Here is a 27,865-nt window from a genome sequence, read left to right as displayed (position 1 = left end):
TAACTTCCATGTTACCAGCGTACTCTGCTCTTGAACTGAAATCCTAAAGAGATTTTGCAGAACTTTATTAGCATTTTAGTCCACCTTTAACTATTAATTTCACAGAAGATACAGAATTGACATGGGCTAACGTGCTCACTGTTGCATACACCAGCTTGCCACCACACTAAGGAGAAGGGGATAAAGGATGCAGATAACAGATGTGCTATCCTCCCACCCCCCACACACACTGAGCCCCTGTCTACAAGAGGTCCTACCTCTCGCCTTGTTTTTTTGGGATCCAACCCACATGAAGCCCTAGCTGGAAGGAAGACAACAGTGACTTTGAGCTGTTTCTCCTTGTCCTGAGCTGTCATGCTCAGTGACGAGTGAGGCTGTCCTGGATGCCTGTGGATCTCCAGGCTGCTAAACACAATGATCAGAGATGACTCACTGTCACTCTCACATACATTAAATGGTTCTGTCAATTTTCTGACTTGAATTATTGCTGTAATTGTTGTGTCTCACAGCTGAGGAGCTGACACTAGGGCTGACTCAACCACCAGAGAGCTCCTGCAGCTGTGCTGGGTCAGGCTGCTCGTGATGCTGGGGCTCGGACCTTGCCCTTACCCATCAGAAGTCATTCTCTCCCACCAGGTAAGACAACGAAAGAGAGCTTCCCTTGGCCATAACTGAAGTTTCTCTCCAGGAACGCTTTGCATATCATACATTAATAGAGTCTGACTAACAGCTTTAGTTTCACATCATGTCTAGACAAAGTGTCCCGCTGTGGGCAGTTGCCTGGAAGGGCACTTGAAATAGCTGTGGGTGAACAAAACAGAAACTGTGTGGAGAGCTGACACTTTGCATGGTCACTGCACCTCATTTATTTATTCACAGAAAAGTGAAAATAATGGGAATCTCGCTGAGATTTTAGGCAGAAAGAAGCCAAAATCCCAATATTCATTCCTTTCAGTAGATGCCCCCAACCACCTAGAACAAAGGAAACAGAAGAAGTGAGGCAATGAAAAGTCCCACAGAAGCTTTTTGAGGGTAAAAATGTAAAGAGGCACAAGCTGCATAAACAAGATGTTCAAGCAAGCGCTCCCCAGTGCTGAACTGCTCTCCTGAGCCAGCTCTCTCCTGAGCCCAGGTGTACCCAGCAGCGTCCAGCTGCATTCTGGCAATACAACTTTTACCCAGGCATTAACCAAAACTCCTCAGCACCACACACTCCATGCAGGAAAGCATAAAAGCACCACAAAGTCCCAGTAACCTGATGCTGAAAACAAAGAATGGATGGTGAAGTATTTACAGCACACCAGAGCCTCTACCACTTCTCAGCCACCAAAAGAGTTTGCTTGCCCTTGCCACGTTTCTTGCTAGGTGAACATTGCATCTAGGTATAAAATTGCATCACTGCTTTCCTTCATTTAAATGATCTATTTAAACTGAATGCATTAACTGCCTTTCAGCACCTTTTATTACCTTCTAACAGGTTTTGACACAAAGTTTTAAATGTTTACTTGATACTATCTTGCATCTAACAAACGTTTTCTGATATTCCCAAGTAAGCCTCTTGCAGGGATTAAGTTATCCACTGGTCTTCACACAGTTGCAATGAAACCCATTTATTTTACCACTGCAATTCTTTTTGAATCAGGCCTGCAAAGTCTAAGCAGTTTTCCAATGATTATGTTGTGATAGATGAGATTTGCTGAAACCAGATTCATTTTAAAGTTTCTACAGAATTTAAGTCTTTTCCCCTCCATTAGGATTTCCTAGTTTCTGCACTATTCAAATCCATATAAAGCCTGGCTATTATTCTCTTAGTGCTGTCGGTTTGTATGCATCTTCTCAAGTTTTTCCTCTTTCTTCTTATTAACTGTTTCATATTGCAAATTCCCATTTTCAAGGTAAAGGTGCTGTTGTCACAACAGTCCTGTAAGTGAATCATTATGACTATCATGCATTCATAAATAACACATTACAAGACTTAAATTAAATATTTTTTTACAGCTATTGCAACCCGATTGGCCTACATGTAATAGAAATTGTGCACCCATGAAATTAAACTGAATAAAAAAAATTAATTTTCAAAGGTGCTTAGTTCTCTGAAAAAGTTATTGCCTCTAATTCTTTTTGGTCAATGTTATTTTATTTTGGATCCTAAAATAGAAATTAGAATACCAAAATAAATAAAAACGCCAGCCTCTAGGTAGAGAGCTGAAGTAATGAACAGCAAGCGAATTCCACTGAAGGCCAGGCAATCACAGCGTTGGGAAGAAGATGGGAAGGGGAAGGAGGGAGGAGGAAAGCAACCACACAGATATCTGCTAATGAACCTGTATGGCAGCCCCCCAAATCCCAGAGTCCACTCCAGCCCTGCGCCCTTTGCAGTGGCCCTGACCCAGTGTCTGCAGAACCAGTGCCTGGGGAGAAGCAACCCAGCCTTGACCACATCTTCTCCTCCCCAAAGGCAAGGTTGGGTAGGAGGAAAGGGACCACAGGAAAGGTTTTATCCCTCCTCTGCACAGGGCAAGGGCAGAAAGGTTTCCATGGATCTGTGATCATAATCTCATGAGGAGCTGGGAGAGGGGGCGAGAGGCTAGCAGGATGGCACGCAATTTATCCTCACAGCTGGCAGCAACACACCCACACTGGAAGCTAGCAATCTAAAGGGCCTCAAAAGCAGTGGGACACATCTTCAGGATGAGAATTAAAAAGCAGAGTCCTGATCATCAGTGATCTCCACATGTTCTTACAACAGGGAGGGCAAAACACCAAGTGTGGGTCATCACTAATTGCATCTCCACATTCCTCCCTCCTGGAAGGGACAGAAAATGCAACTGTGCTTTGATTTGATGTCACCAAGCCTTTTGCAATTAATTCCTCTGTGCTCTCAAAGAACCCCCTGATTACAGAGAGCTCCGCGCAAACCCCTGGGTACATCTGAACAGGCTGGACTGACATTTGCAACGGCTACAGCAAGTGCCCGTTGCTGTGCTCTTCTCTCTGCCTTTGCACAGGTTTCAGTGCCCATATGTAACACACATTTAATTGCTCACCTCCCGGTAATCACCCCGCATCCTGCTGAGGCAGGCCACGTACCTAATGAGCAACAGTAACAAACAAAATCCTACTTCGTTGTAAGCTTTGCTTAGTTTTTCACATTCCCCGTGAGAGGCAACGAGACTTTAATTTGATCTCAAAGCCCATGTGTAAGGTAAGGACATCTGTCTAACTGATTACAACCACAGAAAAGGCCAGAGACCTCCAGTGCAGAACCGCTGGGAGCTGGGTGCTCTGTGGCGCCAGACTGACCAGCCCCAAGAGTCTGCACAACCTTCCTCTTTCCAGGGACTCAACGTGGATGCTCCAGCACAGAGTCAAGAAAACATTTTAAATGTTTCTATACCCCTTCTGCTCCCATCCAACTTGAAAGGACTAAAGAGCACCCTTGCTTTCCCCACACACCCCCTGCCCTCACACCTCCATCCCAGGTATGCTCCTGTGAGAAACACCTTGCTGTGCCCCCGACCGTACCTGCTGCAGGCACGCTCTGCTCCGCGCATTCTTACAGCACTGCACAGACTTAATTTCCACACACACACACGTTTTTTTTTTTTTTCTTTGCCAGGAAGAAATTCAGCCAACAACAAAATGGGGAGTGGATGTTGCCCAAGAACAATCTTGCCAGTTTTTACAAAATAAAAAATGCAAAAGGACACTTTTTCTCACGAGTTGAAACCATTAGACAAGTCCACATTTTTTGGCTGACCCAACTTCGTGTTTAGTGAAACACTCCGTAAAATGTCTCCCCGGTTTCTCCTGAATGGCCTTTAAAACACTGGCAGTTCAGCCTGCTTAGTCAGCACTACACACGGAAAGCTGTTAAAACCTGAGCCTAAATAACTAATCTCTCATAGCCACTCATGCCTATCCCACAGAGCATTAATGTGACACGTAAGAGTTGTCCCCAGCACAGACTACAGCACGGACAACGTTTAGATTTCTTTCATACCTAAACCAGCAAGATTTTCATTTTATTTTTGGCTCAGTCTTTATCACAGGGCTAATAAGCCCTGGACAGATAAGGCTTTTGCAGGCTATCCGAGGCTAAATCACCTAAATGCACGCCTCCACCTTATAGCATTTTGCTGTTGCTACTTCTGGCATATGGAGAATTTAGATGAAAACAAGCAAATACTGGATGAAAGCTATTCCAGAAAAAGCTGAATATTTATGGCTTGTACACAGCAACCTGACTGGCAAGTGAATGCTTTAGGTAGAGATAAAAGGCATGACAGAAGAATAACTTTTATTTATGCAGTCTGCATTTAATGAATGCATCAACATTTGCAGCTGATTAGGGCTAACCTAAGTGCTTTGTTGTTCCCATTGCAATTCTGAAGGCTCTGGACTTTATTTCTTCTTTTTCTTCTTTTTTTCCTTCCCCCATAGTTGCAACTAAATATATTTTCTGGCTTTGCAAAGGCCTATTTCCTTTTATAGAATCCAGATGACAGGCTGGGGACGGTATTTCCTAGCTGAGGCATCTGCCTCCTTGACAGAGGGAGAGATAATCACATTGGGTGAAACAGGCTCAGCGTCTGTGACAAGCTTAAGATGTCAGAAATGAGAGCATTGCGTCTTGTCCCTCTGGATATTTTTTTCTTCAGAAATTTAGCCACATCTCATGTGAAACGCAGCCAGCTTGCAGTGCTGCTCTGCCGCCAGCAACAGAGAGGGGGAGGAGGGAGGGAGGCAGGGGACCGTTTCACTTCTGAGGCTGCCACAGTTTCTATTTAATTGCTTGCTTATTTATTTAATTATGGCAGCAACACGAGCTTCTGGTCAAGCTGCCAGTACGCTTTCCCTGAAACAATTCACTGCTCTGAAATTACTTCTGCTGGACAATCCTTCACTCCTGGATCTTCACCAGAAGTGGCCAAAGCACTGAGCAGCTCCATGTTCTTCTGCATCCCCATCAAGAAAGAGCAAGATGTCACAGCTGACTGGAGCTACCTTGCCCCAAGGCAGCAGAGGCTGGAGGCTCAGGACACAATGGGTTTGCAAGGGGGCCAAGTCTGGAGAAGCATCTCCAGGTGGCTTGAAAGCTGAGATCTAAACAAAAGCCTCCACGGCTTGTGTCACTGCCTACTGGATCAGCACTAACCTACAGCACTTCCCCCCACTCCACACTGATTAAGTCCTGCTTTTTAAATTATAGATCAACGTTCTGCACTCAGAGATCAAATTAGTCAGATCAAGGTGCTACTTTTCTTTTGAGACGGGCCATTTGATGAATGAACCTTTCTGAAAGCAGATTCCTCTTCACTCTCACAACTAACTTTTTATTGCCAGATGCTCACAGATCATGGAAGAATTCCAACAGATGTGCCACCACACAAGAACAAGGAGACTTTTTGAATTAAAGAATAACATTAAGCCGTAAATGATTGTTTGATGTAGATGACTTACTGTAAGTATTTTAGCTAATGTTCATGATTGGGTTCTTTTCCAAGGAAGTGGAAAATAATCCTACTGAAGCTATAAAATGTTCCTTGAATCCATCACTTCCATTCCCTTCACAGCAAATATATGAAAAGCAAAAATTGCCAGTACATAAAAGATATATAAGGTGATACTGAAAGACCTTCTGCAAGAGACACACACTCTCCTTGGCAAATATGAGCTCTGGTCCAATACAGTTACTCAATGACTGTACAGTAACCAACTATCAAAGTGTTCCTTTTAAAACACATCAGGCAACTTAGGCCAGCAGACAAACAGCATCACAGGCAGCAGATGGCTATTATTTGATCAGCTATAGTCTATTTAATTTACTGCAAGGTTATATTTATCGTGCAAATGCTACCACAGCAGATGAAATTCCACCTGAACTGACTGAAGCCAAGGTAACAGCCCCCCATCCCACCCCCACCCCCTACGTGGCTATGCCTTTCCCACTCTCTGGTGGTCACATCCAGACCAAGTGGCAGCAGCAGGTTTTGGAGAAGAGCAAGATGATGCTGAAAAACAGGTTTTTTTCACCAGACCTACCTAAACAATGTAGAACTCTAGATTCTTCACCGGTCCTTCCCTACTATAGCCACAACTGCTTGCCCTGAGGGAGTCCTTTTCCCTACTCCTGTTTTATTTTGGAACCAACTTTTTTGTCCTGTACTATGGATCCTGGACCATAACAGACTCACAGCATTTGCCTTGTTCTGACACATAAGTAGCAGCTTCAGCAGGAAGAGCAAACTGCTGTACTGCCTACCACAGAGACTTCAAAAACCAATATATTTTAATCTCCTCGAGTTTTCAGTTAATTTGAGCTCTGCATAGTAGTAGTGGTCTGCGTTCACCAGCTTAATTACAGCCTTGTCAACTCGTTATGGCTAAAGGAAAAGGTCCAAAATCATCCCTTAAAAGCACACATTCAATTGCTACTCCAGCTCTCCTCCTTCAGTCCAAGGGGATTTAAGTCCAGCGCTCTACAGTTGTGAAGATGAAGATGTGACATAAGTTTGAAAAACGTGCCCGTCATTTTTCATACTCTCTTCATCATTCAGTGAAAAATGACAGCAATCTAGTAGAGGCCTTTACAGCTTCTAGTCCTTCTCTGTGACATAACTTTGTAACCTCTGCTGTGTTGCCTTCTACCTTGCCCACTTGGTTTAAGGCAGTGAACACACTCACTGTGGTGTGAATTATGCCCAGCTGATGGGGGGACCTTTGCTGAGGTCCAACACAGCCAAGTACTAAAACATACAGACTTCTCCTGCAGAAGGTATATACCTAGATATATCCATAAACTTATTTATATATACAATTTTTTTTAGATAGATAGACAGGTAGGCAGGTATCTCCTAATGCTACAGCTTTTTAACAAAGAAAAACATCAAGACTAAGAATATGGTCAGATCTTCCAGTCGTCTTTGAAGACAACGCAGACGTGGTGGATTAATCTTGGTTCTAACACACAATTGTAGTGTAGACACCTGAACACTAACTTGTGAATAAAAGAAGGGTTTGTGTGCTTGCTTTTTACTTGAAAGAAGGTGATTATTTGAATCTTGAGACTTCTAGCTAGCAGCAACCACCATGAAACATTCACAGACCTGCACAAGCAAATGCACACATACATGTGAAGCAGTTCATGTTTGATAAGGTGTATTAGAAAAAATTCCAAATGCATCCTTGCTGTATCACCCATGTCACCAAAGGAGTGCTAGAGTCACAAGAGTAAGGACAGCATAAAAATTATTTTGGTACACATATCCTACTAGATTTTTTATTTTGTTTTGTACTTTTAACAGTTGAAACAGTAGAACATCACCAGTCCTTTTTAAATTTGTAAAAGGACCCTAAAAAAGGGAAGCTTCATGGATAAACTTCTGTGGTAAGGTAACTTCTCATTTGCAAGATATTCAATAAAATCAATTCAAAACTATTCACTACAGATCAGCACATAGTAGAAAGCTGTATTTTGGATTATCTTGACTGACAAGTGGGAAACACTCTTCAGGAAAAGCCGAAAAAGTAATAAAGGAAAGCAAATCAGCAAAAGAAGCAGCAAAACCAGACACCAAGGGCAGACAAACTGCAAAGAAAAACTTCCCAGTTTATACACAGCATGTGTAAGTGGCTCTGTGGCTGCTCAAGTCTGTAGATATTACACAAAAATACAGTGTTCAGGAAGTTTCTACTGAGACGCTACAGTCCCATGGAAACAACCCCTTGTGCTATACAGGGACTTCTCCCTGAACTGTAGCATATCTTTTTATCTCAATTTCTTCTGTCATTATCACAGTTAAAAAAATTGGCCTCACAAAGGTGGAATGATTTTATTATTATTAAAATATGAAAATCACAAAAAAATGAAACCAGGCATCAACAACACTATATCCATCCTCTAGGCAAGTCTAAATGAAAACCAGTTTTGATGCATCTAACATGCATCGCTTATTCTAACCATGACAGGTCACCTAATTCTCATTAAGTGCCATTTCAGAACCGCCTCCCACCCCTGAGATAGCCATATTCACAGATGACACCTGTAATGGTGTATTTGTTAGGAAAATTTCTTGGCCTGGTTCTCAGCTACTTCCAGGTTACACAGGGAGCATCCCCCTCGGGGAATTGCTTTCAACTGGCTATCAAAGGACAGCCCAGCTCCATCCTCTCCACATAGAGGTGCACGTTGCCAGAAGGCAGCAGGTGTCAAGGGAAGGGTGGTATGAGAGGACAGGAGTTCTGCCTACACTTCACCTCTCCACTTTCCCTCCCAAAAGTGTTATTCTCCCCAGAAACCCTATCAATAACCCCCCACTGCATCACTCTGAAGGGAATGGAAGAAAAACAACCTTCCAAATCATGGCAGATTTTAGGGTGCAAGGACTTTTTTTTTTCTGAGGGGCAGGCAGAACAAATACATACTGCATAAGCACAATGAAGTGCAAAAGCTTGCTGCAAGTCAGAGAGCAGAGATGCACATATGTATACCTACAGGGGGTCTAGTGAAAGGTGGCAAAATCTTAGAGGGAAAGTGGTGGAGTATTGATTTGAAAAGTTTGAGCAGTATACCCTTGCATGAGCTTGGGAAGCTCTGCATGCACTTACTGGACAGAAACAGTCCTAAAAGATGATTCACCACCCATCTTCAAAGACACCACAGCCAGTCCCCCCTCCCATCTGACTCCATGCCCTCTGCCTAGCCATGTGGGACGGGGGGTGGTGGCTATTCTGAAACCTTGGGACTCCCTGATGGTCCCAGGGCTCATGAGACTAAGCATGTACCATTCCCTCTCCTTATTGCAAGGCAATGAAACCAACACTTACAGTCTGGAAGGCAAGCTGTGATCAAATTGAAATTATCAGAGGACTGTAGATCTAGTATGCACCACAGTACATGATATAAATGCCTTTGATCCAACTACTTAACCCAATAGTTAGGGAGGATGTTCCTTTCTCACTGTGCTCACATCTCCTTGTCATCTACCAACAGTTTCACAATTAACACAGAGATCATGACAATATTAATAAGCTACAACTAGCTTGCCCATTGCATAGCCAGGAACAGATTGGTAATCTGCTTCCCAAGTATATTTGTATACTGTTTTTTGCATAGTTTGACCAACCAGGTGAATGGCAAGTTTTAATAATTATCAGCTTGTTTCAGCACGCAACACAGCCTACGGTATTTCTCAGATGTTAAGATCTGTGCTGGAGACTCACTCCCTGGATGTCACGAAAGCCCTGCAAAGCAATTACAGAAGCAAATAAATTATTAAGAGAAAGAAGTGACAGCTCTGGGAATTGATGCAGATCTGGGTGTGAATCTAGGTTGTTAACAACAAAAAGTTATTGTTCAGTAGGTGATTGGTAATGCATAAGAAATGAGAGTTTGGTCCTGTTTTGAATACCTGCATCAACAGCCACAGGAGGAATGAGCAACACAAGTTAACCTTCAGGGGTTTGGTGACTGTTGATTCCTTCAGGCTGCTTCAGACAAACAACAAAGCCCAGCTACCTCTGCCCTTACCCTGGCTCAGAAGCTGACCTTCCAGCACCCACCCTCTCAGCTGCACCCATGCCAGATGCAGTTTCCTCCCCCACGGCTGAGGAGCACTATCACCATCTTCTCCCCATCTCCAGCCCCACTCCATGGACTGCACCCCTGGAAATGCAGCCTGGCAACAAGCGGGGCAGAACAAGCCTTGCACCCACATGGCTCCTGCCTTAAATTGGTTTTCAGTGCTCTCACCTCTGAGTAAAATTAAAACTTGCAGACTTCTACTGCTGTCCTTAGCACTCTTGACATCTAAGCATATTTTTTTGTTCATTTTTTCTCCTTTCACTCTTGTTCTCTGCATCTGACACAGGACTGTTCAGAAAGGACATAAGTGGGAGAAAGCACTTGGCAGAAGATTAATGAAAACATTTAAAGTAAACTTTTTCTACAGAAAAGCAAAGTTTCCAGCCCAAAATTCCTTCTCTTCAAATTATATTTTTTTTGTAATTGAAGTCTTTCCAAACAGAGACATTAGCCACAAAACATTTGTTTAATTGCAAACCTAGGGTGTCCTGGAGCAGAACAGAGGAAGACAGCAAAAGAGGGGAAATATTTTTTTACAGCTGTGAATCAATCTCAACTCCCTGCAAAATCACTAGAAATCTTTCCACCTAATATAACAGGCCTGGCCTGTGCTCCCAGCATACAAACCAACTTGTGCCTTTCTGCTGAAATACCCGTTTCTTTCACCTAGGCAACTTGTTGCCACTCCAGGACTGTTACTTCTCCCTCCCTCTCCAAAATGGTACCAAATAAGACAGCTTACGTAAGGGCAAATATGACAGTCTGTCAAGACATAAAGACATTGTTACAAAAACTTGTGTTACAGTGATCGGCTGTTCTCTCTGGCCCTGCAAGAGACTGCTTCCTATGGAGCAACAACATCAGGGATGGAGCTGGGGGGAAATTCTTTGCTAACATTCAAGGGTGGAAAGGATGGAATAACCCAGGAAGGCTTTTTGGGCTGGGATGTTCAGAGTACTCCTGGAGTTAATGAGAAGTGCTTGTTACAGTTTATATCTAAGTTGAATCTTTAATACAACATATCAGCTAACAAATCTGAGACCAAAGACCTTGAGATGAAAAGCGAAATCTGCATGTTTCCTGTCTTCAAATATTAACAACATGATTGAACTTACAAACCTGACTTAACCTGAATACTCTTGAGATATCACATTTATACCAGAGCCCCAAACAGGCAAATATGCTTCCAATTAAAAATTTGTATGTAAAAGTTTATATACACACACACACACACTGGTATGCATATTTGCACACATACCTCAGTCTCTGCGTTAGTCTTGTACATCCTCCTGGTGCCTTTCCTTTGGTGCTGTCATCTAATTATCATCTTCACATACTGTTTCAAAGCCTCTACAAATTCTCACGCTTCCTATACTTCTCTTCCAGAAGTGGAAGAGATCTCTCAAATGCAATTTCTGCCAGCAGCAATCCCAGTATCAATGGTGCTGCCCTGAAAGTCAGTAGACAGAAACCTGAATCTGCTTTTCCAGCTTCTATAGCATTCCATTCCATAAGATCATTAAACTGTAGGCTCAAAGTTACACAGTTTAAATCATGTCCTTTAGCAAAAAAGTGTTAAATTCCAAATAATTGAATTGTGATTCATTATCTGTCATTTTCAGTCAATATATCACATCTAGCAAATATTGATTTACATGTAAGATTACAGACTTTGCAGTTGTCTCTTCCAACAAAGCTATTCAATAACAATGATAACCAAGAACTGACAGGCAATTTTTCCAGTATACACAAATTAATCTTTGCTAATTTGAACCTAAATGACTGCAGATTTCCTGACTCACATGCAAAATTACAGGTGTTGATTTTGGTTTTTTGGTCACATTATTCTTCTCCTCCCCGCTCATCTTGTCCTTTGATTATTAAACTCTTCGATGGTATCTCATGCTTTCATTTTACTTGCTTCATATATTTGGCAGAAATGCAGATTTCCCTTTCCATCACAGCATGTATCTTTAGATTCTTTTACAAAGTATTTTCCCTTCTCTTAAAGTCTTCCAATACATTCTTCCTGTGTGACATCTGCAAATCCAAACCTGACATCCTACTTTGCAAAATAATTTCGGCATGATTTTCCAAAGCAGTCAGGCAGCACCTCACATGTCCTCACCCAAAGGAATAATCTTCCCACCAACGGCTCTGCACGTGCCTTGCCTCGGAGGTTTCTCTTCACAGCTTTTATTATAACCTCAGCTCCCACATGGACTGCGATACGTGTACTAGCTACCACCACACAAAAACCTATTTTTACTCATCTGGGTAAGACCTGGTCCTAAAGGTTTTGTGTAAATGAATTTGTGACTCCGTAGGCAGTGGCTCTCTTTGTACTCTGCAACTGCAGATCGGATGGATCTCTGCTTTCCTTGGAGGCTGAGCACTACAAGCTCACCTGCTGCCTTGGTCTCTCCACCAAGACTTGTAGGCTTGTCTCCTCAAACCAGGACATGCTGCTTGGCACTAAATTAAATTGCTTTTTGTTGTGGTTTTTTGTTTTGTTTTGTTTTAAACATTAAACAACAATTTTCTAATAACCCTATCAGTTTTGAGTCTGATACTCATTACGATGAGTATCATGTCAAATTAGGGACCCCACCTGCCCTCCAAATTCACATCTGATTCAGGAGTATCAAAGTATTTGTTAATGGTTGAAAAGTTTCTTCCTTAGTTTTTCTTTTTAATTCATGCTTTTAAACACTTCAATCACTTCAGCAGTGACTCTATTCTTTAAATCTCAATGTACACTCAGATAATGGCTTGGTTTTCCCACTAACTGTAGGTTGTTAAACAATTCTACACTTCAGGGTCAGTACTATTAACAAAAATACCTTTTACTCGCTGTTAATCTCCAGATCTCCATTCAGCTTCACAAAGGGCATTACAGGCTCCCGCCAATTAACCTCCACAATTAGTTCAGTTCGCACTGCAGCCTCAGAACTACTACTGCATTTTGTCATCTTTCGTATTTTCTCCTATTTCCCTATTGCAAGTTATTATATTCTATTTCTATTACCACACAGCATTTTTCATAACAGCCAGTGACAACTCTGTATCATTACATATAATCAAGAGGAAACTATCCTAGTTAAGCCAGAAATTAAATAATTGAGAAAGGACAGTTCTCTATATTGACTCTTCACACCACCACTAAACATACCCCCCCACTAAACTAGACTTAAAAAAATGATAATAAAAAATTAAGAGCTTCCAGTGTAGAATCATCACAGGTTTTCCCTTGACAGGGCAAAAGATGAACCCTGTGCTAGCTGACACTCCATCAACTAAAAATAAGGCTACTATGATGGAAGGTGACTATCCTAACCTTGCATATCCTAACCTATACCACACCAAGATAAAGACCATCCACATTAAAGCTTCTGCTTTGGTAAGTCATCACGCGTGCAATAAAACCACACTTTTTTTTCCCTTGAGGGCAGCCTGGCTTCAGCCTGGCAGTGCCATGTGGGCACCACTCGCACGGCTCCTGACACACAGAGCAGGGGTAGGATGCCTGACATGGCCACGGGCAAGGCCACGTTCATTCAGGAGCTTCAGCTCACTGTCATTAAAAGACAGACACTGATGATCTGAAACGGCCACCCGCAGTTCTATGTGCAGAGCTGGCACCTAACCATTGGGAGGGTTATTTTAACACCTCTATGTAGCTTATGTTGTTGTTTTATTGATGTAAAGGATCACACACAGTCCGAGGCAAATTTAAATTGAAATTCTGCTATTTCTTGTCATTGTACAATATGGCAGGCTGCGGTTCGATTTGGTTTCAAGTAAAGCAGCTAACAAACTTCCTTCCAAGCCATTAATTCAGAAATGTAATAAGACTAACACAACTGCACTGACTCATTATAGCAATTTGATGTAAGCTGCACTCGTTAGAGCAGCTACCATCTATATTCGTACGACTGCAGTCTTGTTTTCAGACACCATCAGAGATGACCTGCTGTGCCAAATGTCTCTTCTGTCTCAGGAAAACTTCCGAGAAATAACAAAATGGAAAACCTTCATTTGCTTAGGCCTTAAAATGCATTTGAACACAAGAACATTATAACATTTTAAGCCTCTCTTTTCATCCAGAAAAAAGGTTATTTCACTACATAAGAAGAGAAATTCTACAATACAGACAGTATTGCAAAGGTAGCCATGCAGGACAGAAGTTTAGAGATAAAACTGATAAAACTCCCTCCTATATTTGATGGAAAAGATGGTTTAAGTACAGAAAAGACAAATTATGAGCGTGCCACAGTTGAAAACAATAAGAACCAACCTGTGACCTTGGTGTGCAGCCCAGGCTATCTGTCAGTATGAAAACCAGCTTTGGAGAGAAGGCTATTGCCCAGGGGTGGGGAGAAAAATCTTCCTGTGCTTAATAAAATAAAAAGGACACCAAGGGAAGGTACAAAAGACAATCAAGGCAGATTTAGCCTTTAAGCAGGGACCTTTACAGGTGTTCCAGTCACCAAGTTTGGAATAATTAAGCCTGGCCTTTGAGCTAGATCAACTCATTTCAGTAACTGGAGGTGAAGCACAAAAATCTTGAGCAAGACTAATTATGAGTCCTCCATCAGAGAAATTAAATAGCTTAACACAAAGCAGCTTGTATTCCCTTAGCATACTTAAAAAAAAAAGTGCCATTACTCACCTAACGAAAGGGAAAGAGAAGCGAAGTAGGCTTTTGACCCTGTACTACACAGTAAAATCAACTGCCTCAGAACAAAAAAGAAAAAGAAAATCATTTAAAAAAAATAATCTATGTGCATATCTGCTGTTCCCTAAAAAAACCTGTTTGTTGAAACTCAGGTTCACGCTCAACATTTAATAATGTTGTAACTGTGCTGACAACATTGCAGGCTTGCAGCAGGCTGCTGCCTTCATCACATACCTCCCTATGAGTTCACATTAGATAAAAGAGTTTGTTAAACAGATTATATTTATTTATTTTAATTTAAAACCGCATCTCATGCAACTAAGCCACCAATGCTGGAAGAAGTGCCTGGCATGGGCACAGAGGAATCTGGGACTAGAACCAGAACCTTTCTGCCCCTGAAACACATGCCTCTCACTTGAACTAAAAGGAAAGTCTGTTCAGCTGAAGTGACAACTTATCCTATATCCTCCCTGTGGGCTGGCCGATCTCTGCCTGATACAGAAAGGCTGTACCTCAGGCTCATCTTTTCCTTCACTACCCATGACAGATCCTTCCATGTATTCATAGAAAGCGACTGGGTTTCAAAGGGACTGCTCAGAGATAACTAAAGAGAATTTCACCCAGTATCTTTGTTTCTGAAAACACTTCTAAAGTTCTCTCTCAGTTCTTATTTAGGTGGTCTCCTGAGTAACCTGCTAAATAATTAATATTTCTTTCTTATTTTGCTGCCATAATGTGAATAGTTAATATGTTCCTTTGTAACTACTATATTACAAGAGAATAAAGTGATGCAGTGGGGTTTTTGGAGAGTATTTACACACTTCCACAGAGCCACCTGTGTAGGAGGTGTGAGTGGCTCACATCCCTTTTACCATCCTCACACTGAGAAATTTTTTTGAAGTTTCACATCCCAAAACATAGATATTTTGTGAAACCTTTTGTTCTTCTTTTTACTATGCCTATTGCCATGCCTCCTCTGGTCGTGGCTTGCCAGCCTTGCCTCCCTGCGCTACTGCACACAGAAGATGGACTGTGCCTCCTCCCACTGTGTCACGGGCCACTACGCCAAAGCCAGCTTTTCTGTGACAGCAGATGGTGGAAGACCACTGTGTCTTTGTTCCTCCCAACCACTTGTATTACAACACTGTCTTTACAATCCTGATGCCTACTGTTGTAATAGAACAGGTTTAATACAGCTCAGAGAAACTGTACCAAAAGAGCCTTTGAGATGGAAAGACAGCATTCATGTAGGAGTGGTGGTGCTGGTTCAGATCAAGGGTCAGCCCAGCGCTCCAGCACCAGCTGCAGGTGACGCCTGGGAACAGGGACTAGCAGCCTTGTACAACACTGCCCTTCAATATCTCCCTGCCATCAGCTATTTTCAAGTAGGGGATACCTGGGTAACTCCTAGTAGATGTATCCTCCAAGTGCTCCAAATAGTCTCCTTGAACCCACGTTCTCTGTAACAGGCACATAAACACGTGGGTGAACTGACAATTATTCAACACTTTCCAAGTTCATAATCTCTCCTTGTTCACCTGTGATTTCTCTGGCTCTTGGAGGTTTTCTGCAGCTTTTTCTCCTCTTCAATCCTTTTCCCAGGACATGCCAGTGCAAAGAGTTTTTTTCAACCTGACATACTCTGAACAAGTTTTTTTTTCTGACACCTTGGGGTCTCCAGGTGAACATCAGAAGGAGCAAAGGTGGTGGTGATAGTAGGAAACAGTGAAAGGTTTTGAACCAGAAAAATCCTCAGTTTTGAGAGCCTTCTACCTTCCAGCCCAGCACAGAAAGCACTACAGATCAGAAAAAGCACAGGCACCAAAGCTTCACAAGCATTTCCAGATAATACTCTTAAAATTACTCCTTACAATTAAGCTGTATCATCTGGAAGACTACCAAATGTTTTCTGTAGTACACTGCACCAGACAAATTCCCAGCACCAGATACAAGCTCTGAAACAATGCAGCTTATGTTATTTTCAAAATCCACCTTCCCTTTATTAAATGCTCTGTTATCAAGATGATTAGTTTTTACTTTAAACTTTTTTTTTCAAAAAGAAGTTGCTTCTATTTGCTGCTAAATTTCAGTTTTCATTTCTAAAGACTTTCCTCTTCATGCCAATTAAAATTGTGATTACATCTTGGTTCTATTTTCCTTCGACTTTCTCTCTAGCCAAGAAAGTCCATATAATTTACATTAGTTAACATTTTCTGTTTTCTTTCTGTATACACAGACTTGCTAGGCATTAAAACATGGAGATAAACAAATCAAGAGGAGGACAGTGAAGAGATACTATTGTACATTATCTTTGTAAATCTCTAGCCTTATTTCAGTGAAGCAAAGGAAGAAACTCCCCCAGTCTCTGCAGTAATTCAGAAATGAGCAAGCAGAATAAGTCAGAGCTATTCTAGTGCTCCAGGCTTTGAATGTGACCAGTGAGTTACCTCTAGCAGTGTCTGAGGAGCCCCAAAGAAGTATGCATTTAACCATGCACCAAGGCAATGGATACAACCCATTTGCTGTGCCCTTTTTTTTCCAGGAGCACCAGTGCAGGAATCAGCCTGACAGAGAGAATGTGTATTTTCCATCACTGCTGTATTTTGTCTTGTGCATCTGTCCTATTTCAACTTCAAGGAAGTGGAATAAACCTGTAACAGCAGCTCCCAGACATTTCAGCTCCCCACTAGATGTTCCTTCCCCTTCCCCCATGCCATTGATCACTGAACTCTATCTTCAAAACTCAAGTGTGGAAGAAGTCCACTTCTTAACTGAAACAATTCAAAAGGACAATTACTCTTTCCAACCTTCCTCTCTCCATTTTTAACACCCAATTTCAATACTGCCACCATTTGCCATAGCATTCAGAAAGTATCAGCATAATTAAGTATAAGGCTAAAATTCATGATGGTGAAGAAATTATAGCAGGCAGGACGCTTTTATAAAAATAGGTTAGAGACAAGTCAATCAGTCTCCAAAATACTGTAGAAGAAAAGCTTTCAATTCTGGAGTCCAAGAGGAATTTCCCTCACCTACACCATTTCCTGAGGGTGAAGGAGACTTGGAAAAATGGAACAGTTTTCAAAACATCAGCAGACCACATGCAATACAACCATGCCTTCAAAATCATCATCAGGTCACCAAGCCTGCACATTAAGAACTAGGATCTGTTTAAATATTGTCATTGTAAAGTGGATATATCTTCATCTTGTCTGAAGGGCACTTAAAACAACACGGCAACATTATGTTTCTAGGTGTAGGAATGTACTCCAATCTCCCTTACTTTTCAGTGAGACTGAAGAAATTATCATTGCTCTGAATCACACATTACGGAAGGAGTGCTGTTAGACTCATAAGAGGTTGATTACAGTGTTACATCCATTAGAACAGTAAGGAAACATATTTCATTTGAACCAAAGCTTCTCTTCAACAGAGAAATACTAAATGCAGAAGAATAAACCTATTTATAGTATGTTTAAAAAGTAAAACACCTAATAATTACAAGCCTTTATTTAACAGTCTTTGTATCAAATCACTGTTTCAAAGCAACAGACCTGCTAAAGGACTGACAGAAGGAATATTGATGTTACAGCACACCATTATGGGGTGCAAAGAAAAGGGCTGAGGTAACCCCTGGGCAAGGACTGGTGCTAGTATATAGCTTGTGGTTGTTATACATTAAGGAAATAACTGTGGTGACAGGAAGAGGTGCAGGCAGAGCCCTGCAGGCATAAGCTGAAGAAAACGGCACCATAGAGGACAAGGTGAACAGCCTGGCAGATCAGCTGAATCCCCTTGGTCTCAGGGGTTTTAATTCCCCAATGTAGAAAGAGGAGAAGAAAAGGCACCAGATCTCCTATCCTGGCCTATGGGCTTCCACCCTCTCTCCATTTAATCACTCCCAGGCAGACTCACTCCATGTGAAAAAAAACATTATCCAAGACCAACCTGCAGTCCCAATCACATGTCCATCTCTCTTTAACAAAAATAAACCCTCAGGAATGCATTCAAGCAGCAACTGGTAAATTTTGCGGTGGGAAAAACCAAGAAACACGAATACATTTAAGTCAAGCAGGCAAAGTTTTCAAGCTTTCATGTCCTGGCACGGCATCAGCACGTGTTACAGGGTCCAGTACTGCACCCTGCAATGGTGCGTGTGAGCTCAGTATGTGCAGATGGGAGAGGAACCCCAGCAGGGTGTGATGGAGAACTGCTCGGGCTGCGTTAGCACCGTGTATTAATATTAGGATAGAAACATCCTTCTGGGAATTAGTATTTACGTTTTGTTTGTGGTTTTTTTTCAGTCTGCTCTAGGCAACATATTTGTAGTTCACTGGACACAGACTTCCTAATAATCTTTATTGTTCCTAGTAATTTTTAATGAGTTGATGTAAGGCAATTTCACTTCCTTTCCTCTTAAAAATAATTTATAAAAAAATCTGTGCAGGAGTAAAAGCCTCATAAATGGAGGAGCCACATGCCCATGATTAGAATGAAAGGAGCCATCTGTCTCTTTACAGTCATGCACTTCTCAGACAAAGAGTACACACACAACATATGTCATAACTTCCACTTTCCTAATAGAAAATATTTGTCATGATTCCCTCCCACAGGAGCGCAGGAAGCTCCACCACCGGCTTACATGCTACAGGAACCCCTCCCACTAAAGCTCTGCAAGCAGGGTATTTAGCTTTTTTTCTCTTCCTCTTCTTCAGCCAACCCCGTTTTTCATGCCTCTGTGAATCCTTTGCAAACATATTTTCTGCAAGATCTACAGCCAGGGATCGGCTTGCTGAATTCTGCCATCAACAGGAACTGCACTGTCGAGCTCCATACATATAGTTGTGTCTTACCATTTAGAAGTCAATTTAGGAAATGAAGCTGTTCATTGGATGATATATTTTTATGTCAATGTATTGTAGCTTGCAATTTTTTCCCTTCACCTACTTCCAAAATTGCTCTGACAAAAGCAGACTGATGGAAATGCACGACATACCCAGACACATTCCTCAGCACCAACTTCCAGGCAGTTACAATTAGTGCAAAAATTCCCACATTTCCTCACCGGCCGAAGTTAGCAGCAGCACCGGACTCTCTATCCTTTGCTCTTCATCACACACGTGTAACCAGCTGGAGACCCAGGAGCTGGAGATCATGCTTCAAGGTAACACACCTACACAAACAGCACACAGCTATGCTCTTGCTTGTACCATATTAACAGAAGCGATAGACTAAGATGCGTATTTATAAAGCATTCAAAAGCAGCATCTGTGGTCGCAGATATCCCCAGAGAGGTCTCCTGGAGCAAAACTGCCTCTTCTGGGACAGATTTTGGAAAAAAGATATGGCAGACACCACAGCTGCTATTTCATGTTTCTCTCCTGCTGGAAACGCTAACCATGCACAGCCGCTTTTATGTCGAGGCTCCATGTATACCACAGCTTTTGGGTGCATCCCACCTCAACTTAAAAGGCTTGCTCAATTAAATGTCTCCCACTGTTCCCAGAAGCTTTTCAGCTTTACAACATGTTCAATTAGCATCTAATCAAAAGAAAAGCAGGATCTGTAGCACAATTGAAATAATCAGTACTTCTTTAATCTAACCAACCACTAAAGCCCTGACATCTTGCTATGAAGTTACAAATTTACACATGCTACTTGCCAAAGCAGCTCCTGCCAGAGGCAAAATCAGTACAGCATATGTAGGAGAAAAACTGCCCCAATGATGATGCCCTGGAACGTGAGAAGGGATGCTCAGGAGAAGCCATCAGGAGGCCACCACTGCAATGAAATGCGTCTGGCATTAGTTCTGCTCTCTTCTGCTACCCCAGCCCTGCCAAACCAGCCTATCCCTAAACTATAAAAAACAGACTGATGACAAATGTTCTCAAAATAACTCCCAAAAAGATACAAAATTCTTCCATCTAAAACACCTCCTCCTTCCCTGTCCTGCCACCGATCAAACACTGAAGAGTTTAAGACTCCCTGCTGTGCCACTGAGACACGGTGAAGGTATTTCTTCAGAGAAACCAGAGCAGATTAATTTAAGTTTGTCTGACCTGGGACATTACCCTTTGTGTTGGGTTTGCATGGCGAGGGTTTGGTGGGGGGGGCTGCAGGGGCGGCTCTGTGAGAAGCTGCCAGAAGCTTCGCCCATGTCCGATGGAGCCCGTGCCAGCCGGCTCCGAGACGGACCCACCGCTGGCCCAGGCTGAGCCCAGCAGTGACGGTGGCAGCGCCTCTGGGGTAACACGGTTAAGAAGGGGGAGAAATGACCTGTGGAAGAACAATAATGGAGAGAGGCGTGAGAAGCGGGAGCAGCAGCCCCGCAGCCCCCAGGCCGGGGCAGGAGGGGGCCGGGGGCTCCAGGCGCCAGAGATCTCCCCCTGCCCTTATCCCGCCCCAGAAGCCCCTCGCTGCGTCTCTGCCCCCGGCCCGGCTGAGCAGGGCAGGGACAGGGCGGCCCGGGGGGCACCCAGCACCCAGCGGGGGGCACCCAGCCGGGCTCAGCCCACCACACTGTTGCTCTGAATTACCAAAAACCTCTAATAGGAACTACAACAACAAAAAAGTAGAACTTGTCTGGTTCTTCAGTTTTTTTCTCTGCAGGCACAAATGCTTTTGATACAAGCTGTTTATGAGAGGCTAGGAGAAAACTTCTGAAACTAAAATGCAGGCAGCTCTGCAGTTAGGCAAAGGGAATATTTCCTTCACCCGTTGTGCTCTCCCATGCAAATAATAATTTCTGTGCATAGACACGCATTTCATTATTTGCAATACTCTGTGTGACCCTGAGATGTTCTGTAAATTCTCCATGTCAGTTCAGTAAAAAACATAGTCTTCCTCATGTCTATCTATATTCAGTTTCTGTGACATCTTCTTACACTATTATGCAGGATCACTCATCCATGGCAATCATTTTTTGTTTTGATCATCTATAGAATACATAATGCTGAAAGATGTTAAGATAAAAAATAAAACAAAGCACATTATTCTTAATTCAAATATTGAATAAGTTAATGTACATTTTTAAAGTCCTGCACAGAAATGTGTATATATATATATATATAAAAAGCATCTATGTTTTTATCTAGCCTTCTAAACAGAAACTTATAAGATTTGCACTGGGGCTACCATCAAAAACTAGAACTGTGTTTCAGAGGCACAAACTTAGGACGTACCTCATGATTCCCACCCTCTTCCATGCAACAAATACTCCTAAATCACTATGTACAGTGACACCTTATTTAAAAAATAACAGAGTTAAGCCCCTGCTGAAGAGGAGAGCAAGGTGTAATCTAGATTTATTGACATTTCAACTGTCCTTATGCACTTTTCACATGTCATTCTGCCTGCTAATAATTACATTCTAATATGGAGTAGGTAGACAAACATATGCACTCTGAGTATCCCTCGTCTACACAGGAAAATCTCTCTTCAAAACATTTACAAAAATAAAATCAATTGTGCACATACTAGAACAAAAGCAGATGAGTGAGGCAAGTATGGCTGGGTAGAAACGCTCAACATTTAAAGGAACAAAGAATCAGTGAAGTACATAATAGAAAATATTTTCCAGATTTTAAGCATATCTATTCACATACAAGATTTTTTTCCTTAGCTTCCCTTTCATTACTTGTCTGTAATGTGCCGGCATAAAAGCCCATCAGAGCAAACTCTGTGCGTGCTCAGAAACGTGCACGCAGCGATGCAGCCGCAGTGCAATGCTGTCCTTGCTGATGCTCTCCACTGCTAACTCTAGTTGAGAAGCTGCACTCATTGCAGGTAAATGAGAACAGAGGGTTGGAGACTTATTTGTACCAGCATTCCCTACCCAGCCGGCATACCCTACCCTGCAGACCAGCCCCCATATCTGTACATCTTGCCCCTGAGCTTCCAGGCACCCGTGGAGCCTTACCTGTCTCTAAATCACACCACCTAAAATCACACCTCTGAAAAAGTCAAGTCAATCTCTCTGGCTTAGAAACATATTGCCGATTAAACAATGGAACAACTGGGAGCGCTAAATCCAGGCATAAAGGTTATTTGTTTGAATAAAGATTTTCTAGAATTGTACTATTAGGAATTACATGCGATACTGAACTAATTTTTGAGCTACCTTGGATTTCTGTATGAAGGACAATGTATAAACCTAAGGGTGAGCATAAAATAACAGCACAGAGACAGGTGTTGTCTTACCTCTGCCCTCCTCGAGACTGGCCTATTACAGGAGGAAATCAGCTTACCAAATTTCAGACTAACACCTGAGTCATCAAATGTCCATAGAACAAAACCAAGCACCAGCATCGCTGCTATCCTCAGCAGCGCTAGCACAGAAGCCATTTACCTGGGTGGCCCAGGATGACAGCAACAAGCTTTTTATCTCCGGAGGTGGTTACCCCAGAGCAGAGTCAGGAAGACTGGAGGGGGGGGAATCATTTTTGGATAGAAAACTTGCAGCTGACCAGGGTCCCCAGGGCAGACACGGTGACTGGCATGGATGCAGGTGATAGCTCAGTGGCATGACTGCTGTCAGCCTCACCCACAACAGCCAGCAGCACCCAGGGTGGAACCCCGCGGGGGCAGCACAGCCAGTGTTCTTCTGGGTGCACATGAGAAACCTTCTCCATTGCCCACTACCAACATTAAGGTTTTTCCTGGTGATCGATTGTGCTCCATTTTTACGTTCTCCCTGACAAAGCAGTTTTACTAGCCAGAAGCTATCCACATCTCATGCTAATAAATGCTACGCGTTAATTTATTTCTGTTTGTTAAACCTCGTCTAGCAACAGTAGAGGTTATTTTAAGGCTTGGAAGTAAAAAAGCAATCATTCAGTCATAGAGGGGAGTGTCAATAAACTGAGATCAGCTAAGGGAACCAGCAATATGTCAGCAAAGCTCTTTCTGGATCCTTGCATTGCTTCCTGACTAACAAAGCCTGCCTGAGATGAGGCACAAGCCCATATACATGGAGGTAACTGTTACTTGCTACTTACGCAAGTTTTGAATGCTCTTTTAATGCTCTGTTTTTACAGTGGGAAGAAATCATCCAACAAGCATAGTTTTTCATCATAAACATGAAGCACTACAACATAAAAACCTACCAGCTTAGACCTGCCAAAACATCCGACATGTCTGCTACTGTACAGGGAAGAGGGGATAACGAACACGTCAAACTGTTTTATGTGGTGCACAGATTGTTCTCTATTACATTACCTAGAGGACATAACAAACAAGAGAACTGCGGCTTGACAGAAAATGTGTGCAATTAAAACTTAAAACTCCGGAGGGATGGATAGAAGATGCTTGACTAGGAGACATACTTCGCTGCTATATGGTGCAACTCTTGGCTCTGTTTCAGCTTGAAGGAAATACTTAAGCATAGGCATCTGTTTATTTTAAAGATGTCAGACCATCAACCAATTTTATAAAACAAAAAGCACGTCGGAATAACAAATATGCTGCAAAATATTTTTGTATAATTAAAAAGTTCTTTATAAATGTATCTTCCCTATTTGCATATCTAATCTGGTTTCAGCTCTTTACCAAGTTTATTCTAAAGCAGTATTTCCAAGGAGAATAAAAAAAAGCTAAAAAGTGCACACAAGTTTTGGCAATATAAAAACTTCTATGCAAAACTGACCTGATTCTGGAAAAAGTGAAATGTGAACACAGCATGATATAATTGCATCAGTTTGTTATTACACAATCATTCTAACGACATCTGCTTCTTTCTTTGCCTCACTGACTTGCATAGTATAAAATGCAGGCTGCATTAGATGCTGGTCATTCAGGAAGGACATCAACTGACTGTGAACCATTTTTTCAACTTGATGACTTTAGGCATATTTATGACATGCCAGAAATGTATTGTTATACAGAATCATAGAATGGTTTGGATTGCAAGGGGCCTTAAAGATCACCCAGCTCCAACCACCCTGCCATGGGCAGGGACACCTGCCACTAGCTCAGGTTGCTCCAAGCCCCATCCAACCTGGCTTGAAAACTTGGACACTCCCAGGGATGGGGCACCCACAGCTGCTCTGGGCAACCTCTGCCAGTGCCTCACCACCCTCACAGTGAAGAATTTCTTCCTTGTATCTAATTTAAATCTACCCTCTTTCAGCTTAGAGCCATTCCCCCTTGTCCTACCCAGCCTGTCTGTGTGCTTGGGATTGCCCCAACCCATATGCAGGGCATTGCGCTTGGCCTTGTTGAACTTCATGAATTTCACACGTGCCCACCTCTCAAACCTGTCATGGTCCCTCTGGATCGCATTCCTTCCCTCCAGCATGTTGACTGCACCACAGTTTGGTGTCCTCAGCAAACTTGCTGAGGGTGCACTCAATCCCGCTGTCCATGTCATCAACAAAGATGCTGAACACTGGTCCCAGTACGGACCCCTGAGGAACGCCTCTTGTCAACAGTCTCCACTTGGAGATTGAGCCATTGACCACAACTCTTTGAACACAATCATGACAATTCCTTATCCACTGAGTGGTCCATCTGTCAAATCCATGTGTCGCTGGTTTAGCGACAAGGATGTCATACGGGACAGTGTCAAAAGCTTTGTACAAGTCCAGGCAGGTGACCTCAGTTGCTCTTCCCTCATCCACCAATGCTGTAACCCCGTTGTAGAAGGCCACCAAATTGGTCAGGCATGATTTGCCCTTAGTGAAGCCATGTTGGCTGTCACCAGTCACCTCCTCATTTTCCATGTGCCTTAGCACATTTTCCAGGAGGATCTGCTCCATGGTCTTGCTGGGCACAGAGGTCAGACTGACCGGCCTGTAGTTTCCCACGTCTTATTTCCCTTTTTAAAAATGGGGGTTATGTTTCTCCTGCTCCAGTTTGTGGGAACTTCACTGGACTGCCATGACTTCTCAAACGTGATGGATAGTGGCTTAGCCACTTCATCCACCAGTTCCCTCAGGGTCTGTCTGTGCATCTCATCAGGTCCCATGGATTTGTGCATCAAGTTCCTTAGATGGTCTCAAATCTGATCTTCCGCTACAGTGGGCAGTTCTTCATTCTCCCAGTCCCTGCCTTTGCCTTCTGTGACTTGGGTGGTGTGGCTGCAGCACTTGCTGGTGAAGACAGAGGTGAAAACATCATTGAGTACCTCAGCCTTCCCCATGTCTTGGGTAACCACACGTCCTGCTTCCTTCCAGAGGGGGCCCGCATTTCCTCTGGTATTCCTTTTACCACTGATGTACCCATAGAAGGTTTTCCTGTTGCCCTTGGTGTCCCTGGCCATATTTAATTCTATTACGGCTTTAGCTTTCCTAACCTGAGCTCTGGCTGCTGTGACAGTTTCTCTGTATTTCTCCCAGGCTACCTGTCCTTGCTTCCACCCCCTGCAGGCTTCCTTTTTGTGTTTGATTTTGTCCAGGAGCTCACTGTTCATCCATGGGGGCCTCCTGGTGTTTTTGCCCAACTTCCTCTTCAAAAAAGTAAAACCATCTTCAAAACAGTATCAGTAGCAAAGCTAAAATACATCTAAAATGTGACTGAATTAATAACTTGAAACAAACATTATAAGAAGGGTTAATTTTGTATCAGAACACTCAGGGATTTTGCACTGGGATTTCTTTTTTACAGTGATATATCACTTTTTGTTTGGTGTTGTCTGGTCTCATTTTCATGCATCAGTGTATTGCATTCAAGAACAAAACTGGATTCCACTGCCCCTACTGGAAGCCTGTCTTAGGCATCATGCTAAGAAATCCGTGTAATACAAAGAGAACATGGGAGTATCGCTAGCAGAAAGGTTATATAATTAGTTTCTCATGAATTTGCTCTTTTACTCATAATTAGATTGATCCTCCCATAAGTCAGACAGTGGTCCTTCTTAATCAATAAGTCTGTATATAAAAAGCAACAGAATTAGGCCAAATACAACAATAAAAGGGTAGAGAAAATTACATTAAATAGGTACTATCATAATTAAGGACTGAAAGCTACAACGGCAAAGTTCTCCTCTCTGACCTGTATTGCTGATGAAAGCACAGGGTGTACCTGTACTGTAATTTCTGAATTGGTGATATAAATGGTACTGCCAGTGACTTTCATGGATCTCTGCTGTGCAAATAAAACTCAGAAAACCTAAACAGCAATGACAAACGAAGAGAAACATTTTCACTACAGCTTGAAGAGAATTGTGATGTTAGAACATAAAGAAATAAAATAATAAATTAGGCTACATGGCACATACTTGAGATAAAACCCAAAATCACCAAACTGATCATCGCCAGCTGTGGTATCTAGGTGCCATGACATTCAGCATGGCCCAAAAGCTACAGAACACAGGCTGCTGGACCAGGTGGCTTGACACAGTCTAGCAGAACTTAGGTGGTGTTTTGGAACCCAGCTATATTTTACTCTACACAGTATCTAGACAGATAGACGGAAGAAAGCTCCTTGCATCAAAACCAGTAGGATGCTCCATTCTTAAACAGCCCACTCTAGACCTGCCCACTCCTGTATGCACCATTAAGAAACAGAAAATTACTCATATTTCACTATGCAACAAAACACTTTAATTGAGTCTGAATAGATACAATACGGAAACTGCAATTACAGTAACTCCAGCTGCTAAGACAGAATGTGAACAGCAGCCATGGACTCTAAATCCCAGTTTAACATGCTTTCCAAAATTCCCCAGTAAGACTGATAAACATAGACAATCCTGCCATAAGACTTAAGTATATTTTCCAAAAAATATCTTCTTTTTTTCATTTGGGTTTGGGTTTTTTGTCAATTTTATTTCATTTTTTTGCATTATATGCATTAATCAGAATAATACTAAGTATAACTATGCTACGTGCTCAGCAACAGCAATTAGGGTGCTGAGACTCACAATAAATCTTTATTGCAAATATCTTTCTTGCACTGACTGAAATTATGATATACATTAAGTTTGAATTGTAACATGGGGATAGTCATAGAACCATAGAGTGGTTTGGGTTGGGAGGGTCCTGTAAAACTCATCAAAACCAACCCCCAATAATCCTAAAGATGTTTGAGCCTTGAAATCTGACAAGAGGAAGGCACAAGAGGAGAATGTGATTTTCAGTAACAGTTAAAAGGGATTACATTTGTTTGGAATGAATTTTCCACTTACACTGAAACGGCAGTCAAAACTCCCACTTTCAAATTATCTCATCATTGTTGATATACTGTTTACACAACCATTAAAATCAGAACTTTTATTTCATTTTTCAGGTATAGCAGTCCTGCTGTTTCGTGGGATATTTTTTTTTCTTTCCCTCAAAGACGGGCACAAAAACAGCTAGAGACATTTTTATCATTAGATACAAAACCAAGTCTCACACAATTATTGATTTCTTTAAGAGCTGTTAGGTACAACTTAAAGAATAGAAGAGAAATTCTGGTCCAAGTTCCAAGAGATTGAACTGGTACTTCATTCTATTAGTTAATCCATGCCTTAATTAAAAATGAGGGCTCGCAATCCTATCATTACATTCCATAAACCCTGATGATTATAAAATATTAGTCCTGAACTGCTCTTGTTAAGATAAGGCTGAATCAAATCAATAAATTTAAACTTACATTAACTAGCATCAAAAGACAGTGTGTAT

At 42.2% G+C, this 27,865-nt stretch overlaps 1 protein-coding gene across 5 annotated transcripts in view; it reads right to left on the bottom strand.

The window, feature by feature from the left end:
* The window catches only part of FGF13 (fibroblast growth factor 13), a 330,133-nt gene that overhangs the window by 128,127 nt on the left and 174,141 nt on the right, over window positions 1-27,865 (bottom strand). Inside the window, exon 1 of one of the 5 annotated variants that reach the window (XM_080366114.1) lies at window positions 258-15,170. The exons of the other annotated variants lie outside the window; for them this stretch is intronic. Coding sequence (XP_080222240.1) covers window positions 258-291 — 34 coding nt within the window. The 5' untranslated portion in view covers window positions 292-15,170. Of the gene's footprint in view, window positions 1-257; window positions 15,171-27,865 lie in introns of those variants that run through there. 5 annotated transcript variants of the gene reach the window in all.

The sequence above is a fragment of the Falco punctatus genome (assembly GCF_963210335.1).
Source record: "Falco punctatus genome assembly, chromosome: 15".
NCBI classification, from domain to species: domain Eukaryota; kingdom Metazoa; phylum Chordata; class Aves; order Falconiformes; family Falconidae; genus Falco; species Falco punctatus.
The sequence above is the reverse complement of the archived record's forward strand: the minus strand, read 5'-3'. Positions and strand labels throughout refer to the sequence as shown.